We start from the raw sequence: 6,000 nt of genomic DNA, 5'->3' as shown, positions 1-6,000 counted from the left end.
TTGAAGAGAAGCCTAGTGAAAAGCCCTAAAATTTACTGTGGGAAGTTAAAAAAAAAAAAAAAAAAAGGAAGGAGAAGAGAAAGAGCATAGGACAGAACCAGCACTGTTTCCAACAATGATAATACTTTTCATCAGATGAAGCAAGAGGTGTTTATCAAGTAAATAAGGATATAAAAAATTTAATATATTAAAGGCATTTATGATTACTAATGTTATTCTCATCGCAGGTTCCCAGGATACAGCTGAAATAGAATAAGTTTGGTCTACCTTTAAGAATTGCATATATTTAAAAAAATAAACACTTTTCAGTGGGCAAAACTTTAATAACAACACCATAAAACAATTATACAAAAATCATGTACATATTTTGACAGTTCTAAATAATATATATATACACTTGATTTTACTTTTTGGAAAAGTAACTTCTGACAGTTTTAGATTGTAACTGGCTGTAGCTAAAAAAAAAAAAAATAAATCTATTTTTCTCCAATAGGGCAGTTGGAAGTCTGACAGTTCATCAGATTTGTAACAAGAGACTTATTGTATGGGAAACCAATAAAGCTGTTCCAGAGATGATGATTGGAAAACAACGGCATACCTAATGTCTGCCCTCTATAGTACTGCTTTGACAGGAGGAACAGGTAAATGTGGGTCAGAAGAAACCTGTTTTTCTTTCGGGGTGGTAGAAATCAAGCTGCGAAACATGAGCCAAAAGATGAGTAGTAGTACATAGCACTTGTGCCTGCAATATTTCATTTTTCCCCGTGGCTGCTGGAGCCATGAGTGTAACAGTAAGAGTTTAAAAACAAACTGAAAAAGCCCCACTCCTTTCAATTCAACAGCATACTATGCTATCATGGACCAGATTACAAAATTCATAAGAGCTAAAATACTTGGAATTTTGGGAAGGGGTTGGGGAAGAGGAAGAAAAATACTGGAAAAAAGTATTCTAGCTCCAGATGAATTTTACAGTCTCAAAAAACCCCAGACATTTCAACAATGACTGAAGTACCAGTTTGCCTTGATTTAGAAGCATGATTAAGATATTTCAGGTGGCACTGGTTAAAAAGTGATAGAAGCCTTCAGCTTCAAAATACAGTAATTTTTATTAACAAAAAAGTTAAATACTCAAACTGGACCACTGGATTAAGATGCTATTAAAATACAACCATGAGGGTCAATAAAGACGAAGTAATTTCTTTATGTAGGTATAAAGAGAGGCTATTTTAAGTATGTAAGTGAATAGCTAGATGCAGGTACTTCCAAACACAGTAATGCTTCCAATTGCTTAACCATACCAGCCAGCTGTTGGTATGGCAGAAATTGTTTTACAGTATAGGTCTCAGTTTTGTGTCAGATTATCTGCAGGTATTCCTTTCTATATTTCTTTTGGAATTTGAGAGATGACAGGTTTTGGGGGTTTTTGTTTTATTGTTTGTTTTTTGTTTGTTTTTTATTTATTTTGGGCATCTAATATTTAATGAACACATATGCAAGTACACACAAGAGAAGTGTATAGGTATCTCAGTTTTTAAAAGGCATGTTTTTCCTCTTTTTTGTACAATCAACATTCTTTTTTGAAGTCTTGCTTCTCCTGCCCTACGTTACCTTCTCCACTACAATTTGTTATTCAGCTGTGCAGACTTCAAACACCGATATGTAGTACAGCATTAAGGAACTTCCTGAGTCAGGTTTATTCATCATTATCTGTAAAAAGCAGGAGAGGGGGAGAGACAGGGTGAAAAGGAGCGACAAACACACATGTACAAAATCAAGCTGGGGTTACAAAACAAAACTAGAAACCACAATTCAGTAAGCAATAATACAAAAATTCACTAAGTCAGTCACTAATGAGGTGACTGTTACCAGAACTGCCTTGAAAGCACCATGTTTACAAATATTGAACAACATGTCATCTTTTGGATTAGTGAATTTAAGATCGTTTCATCTCAAGTGGCCTGTTCCAGTTAGAACAATCCTCTTAGCAGAGAGCAATATAGATTTTTTTTTTCCTAGCTTTTCTTATTTGAAAAGTATAAAACTTCTGAGACAGAAACACGTGAACATGCTTCTGACTGTCACTTGTCCTCTATTCACCTTTATTAGCATACAATTTTTATTTTAAATGTCTGAAATTTAAAGAATTACTTTAAATGTAGTTCTTTATGTACTTTAGTACTAAAGTACTACATGTACTTTAAATATCTGAAATGTAAAGAACTACTTTTTCTATACATTTCTGTATGCTACCACAGATTTTTAAAATACAGAATTAGAACTGAAGCTATTAAAAAAGCCACTTGTTAATCAGCATTTTGCAAGATGAAAGTCAGACCATTTTAATAGGATTCACTCAGACAACAGCTTACAATTTGTATGCCAACGTTTCAGCAAATTGTCATTTAGGCCTTTTAGTACTAGTCTTAAAATATCCTTAAGGCAAGTGGCGTGGAAAAGAAACTGGTAACACTATAGTTACCATTTTCTTCTCATTTTATATTGCCAGTCCTTTGGACACTTGAAAGATGAACTACTACAATATATCTTTCCAATTCTGTCATTAAATCAATAAATTGTGGTTGAAAAAATATTTTTCAGACACTTTTCTGTCATACTTCTATAACACAACATGAAAACAACATGGTGCTGGTTATTCTTACTGAGTGGTTCTGTATCAGTAGCAAAGAAAAATCGGGAAAATGTAATTTGTATTAGAATTTTTTTTTTTAATGATTATGTTTTTAAAACTAGTTTTTAAGACTTTTTTCCCCCCAAGCATTTAAATATAAAAACAATGGAAAGCCATAATCTTATTTGATCCTTTATTCACTGCTACTGCAACACATTTGTAAAAGAATTTAAAAGATGCAGACAGTAGACGTTGGTTAACATGCACTAGAATATTTTTTTCAAAATTGAAATACATTAGTGATCATTGCACACATTTCTAAAGCCAATATATAATGCTTCTGATTTCTATGAAAATAATTGAGATTTCAGATTTTTTTTTTCCCTCTACTGAAGACTTTCATCATTAGAAATCTAAAATTACGTAACTGCAGTTAAATTTTTGACATGAGAGAAAAAAAACAACACCCAAACCATTTCTTATTGATAGTGGTCTGTGTGGTACTTCATAGAGCGACTCAAAAATCTAGGAAAGATTCGTCTGCCTAGTAATCAGTGCTAAGCTAGGCAGGGCTCCCAAAGAAGATAAATTTTCTTCATGTATTACTGAGCCACTCAAAAACCAAGATGCATGGTACCTCCACATCAAGTTCTTCTGAAAAAATGACAACTATAGGATAAAGAGCCACATGAAATTTTCTTTTCAGAAAAGTAGTGATACTGCAACCTGTTAAAAAGTAGACTTTTGGAAAGAACAATGTTATTTTAGATAAAAATTCATTAATTCTTAAGATAAAATTGTTTTTAAATCTGCAAGTTTTATTCTAGACTTGCATCTTCCCAATCTGTGTAACTGTTTTATAGAAATTAAATAATTATACTGCACCTTTCATAAGACAACTATTGTTACAGCTGACTGTATATGTACATACCGTTAAATCAGAGTGGTCAGCATGCTTAATCAAAGTTTGCCATGTTTTGTTGCAGGAATAAAAATAACCCTTTGTGAAAAATATTATTTTTATCAATTTAGCCAATCAATATAACAAAGCACAGATATGTTTTAAAAGTATACTAGAACCTATTGTAAATGACCAAGAAAGAACATAAGACAAGCCATAATTGCCAGGATACAGTGAGATTACCTTCTTGGTAGGCTCCATCTGCCATTACTAGGTGAAGTATTTTGGCATAGAGGTGTTTGTGTTCATTTCCAAGAATAGTCTGAACTATGGTTGAACAAATATCGATATTTTCATCTTCATCTTCATGTATAGCCTGGGAGAAAGGACAATCCATAGTGCCAAAATCAAAATGGGTATAGAATTAAATAATTCAAATTTATTAAATGTAATTCATGGTTAAACGCAAAATTTCCTCTTTAATTCACTGGCATAGCATTTTCTCTGTTAATATTTTAATGTGTTGGAACAGACTAAAGAAATAAGCATTGATTCTAGTCACACAATCCAATTAGTTACTGGCACAGTAAACAGCCCTAGGTACTTGTTTCTTAAAGTATTCGCCACTTGAGGTTATTCCACTTACCTTTATTTTCTCATAAACTTCAATGAATTTATCAAAGCCTATTTCCCGCTCCAGGTTATATCTTAACTCTTCCAAATGGCTGAAGATACTATCACATTCTTCACATTCACTGGCAATCTCTCCATCACTATTATCTATAAAGAAAACAACAGTAAACCCCCCTGTTTTCCTACATTCTTAATGTTGTTTCTATGTCCCTAAACTTGATATCCACACAAACCTCTAAATGTAATGAAACCAGGTAGGCTCAGGAGCACTAGATGATGTTGGCAGATGTTCTGAACAACCTGCAAGGAAATAGGAACAGTCCCTTTCTTAACAGCAAAGAAATTCTGAATCCCAAATGGGAAGCATCTAGCTATCTCCTCTAAAACCCCACTCTGACAGTTAGCCATAAGGGTATTCATACTGAAGGAAAAAAAGTCTGGAAAACCCAGTACTAATTTAGCTACAAAGTTCCTCATTCTTTTATGAGTGTATCTCCTTTGTGTAGCAAATTCAGTATGCCAATTGGTGCAGTAAGGTATGTGAGAGAAATCAAGATGATTTTGCTTATAGGCTACAGAAACCTTACAAATAAGTTTGTAACAGTCAAACATTAGGCAAGTTTAACAAAAAAAAGGATCTATTTAAAAATACAAGATAGAATACCTATGTGAAATGCTGTTGTAAAACGCAAACTGCTTTTGCCCAAGAAAAATACTTCCTTAAATAAGTATTGGAATTATGAAAGGACTTATTTACCCAGGGAAAAATGTACAACTTTTTAGATTTCAGAGCTTGTATTATCAAATTTTTTTAAAAATACATAGTATTGCCTGGTAGGTCACAGACTTCGTGAGTTAGTATTAAAACTCTACTACTTTCAGTTCCTATATATGACTAGTGTAAGGTATAATCCTGACCAAATCATAGCCCTGATTCAAGTATTGGTCACATCAATATGAAATTATCATTGAAATATAAAGAAAAGTTGTATATGGATTAAAAACCCGTTAGATGACTTCTAATCCCGTATTTAACTTCTGGATCTAGAACAGCAAGTTCTGTCTGTTCCCCTGAGTTTTGAAGGCCTCCCTCCCACCCCCAACAATGAAACCTGCAATTATTATCAAATATCATGAATCTAGAAGGTGGGACACTGACAGCAAATACTGTAACGCTCACAACAACAGAATCACAGAAACATATAGTATACTATGTTATCAGCACTGTCAAAAAATGAAAGAAGATGGTATTACCTAAGTTTGTTTTACCTTAAAATACTTATTGGAATCTATTATATAGATAATATCTTACAGGTATATTCACAGATTTTCAATTTGCTTAAAATTGTCTTCACTAAACCAAAATTACACAAAAGTTATATTTTAGAGTAGTTGTTGATTTTCTGTATCTTTTTATACCTACATTTCTAAATGCACTTTATTTTACAGCAGTAGTAAAATATTTACATTTCAACCAGAATTTAAAAAACAGAACTGAGACTTCAGGACACCACTGTGTATAGCCAATGCAAAATGTTAAACGCAGTAATAAATTTTTCTGTCTCATTTTTAGTTTGACTGCATTAACACTTATTTTGGGCTAAGAACAAGGTTAATAATTTCATGTTCTTTTTGACTGCCTGTTAAATTTCTTAAATGTAGTGTAAGCTAGACCCCAGATACTCCAGTCATGTCAATTGCTATTTCTTTTTCACTCTTATATTGCAGTCATGAATTATTCAAAACATACTATGTGCACAGAATTTGATCTTCCTTGAAGACAAGTTTTAGACAACTGGAGAAAAAGTGACTTACAATCACTGCCTAACAAATAGCC

The 6,000-nt window shown here is 32.8% G+C and overlaps 1 protein-coding gene across 1 annotated transcript in view; it reads right to left on the bottom strand.

The window, feature by feature from the left end:
* Window positions 1-437: 437 nt before the first annotated feature.
* The window catches only part of NEK1 (NIMA related kinase 1), a 47,175-nt gene continuing 41,612 nt past the window's right edge, over window positions 438-6,000 (bottom strand). Inside the window, exons 32-34 of the mRNA XM_059817441.1 lie at window positions 4,177-4,310; window positions 3,774-3,906; window positions 438-1,707 (exon numbers count right to left, since the gene is read on the bottom strand). Of these exons, the coding sequence (XP_059673424.1) occupies window positions 1,694-1,707; window positions 3,774-3,906; window positions 4,177-4,310 (281 nt within the window). The 3' untranslated portion in view covers window positions 438-1,693. The remainder of the gene's footprint in view (window positions 1,708-3,773; window positions 3,907-4,176; window positions 4,311-6,000) is intronic.

The sequence above is a fragment of the Gavia stellata genome, chromosome 5 (genome assembly GCF_030936135.1).
Source record: "Gavia stellata isolate bGavSte3 chromosome 5, bGavSte3.hap2, whole genome shotgun sequence".
NCBI classification, from domain to species: domain Eukaryota; kingdom Metazoa; phylum Chordata; class Aves; order Gaviiformes; family Gaviidae; genus Gavia; species Gavia stellata.
Note: the sequence above shows the minus strand (reverse complement) of the source record. Positions and strands in the feature narration are given on the sequence as shown.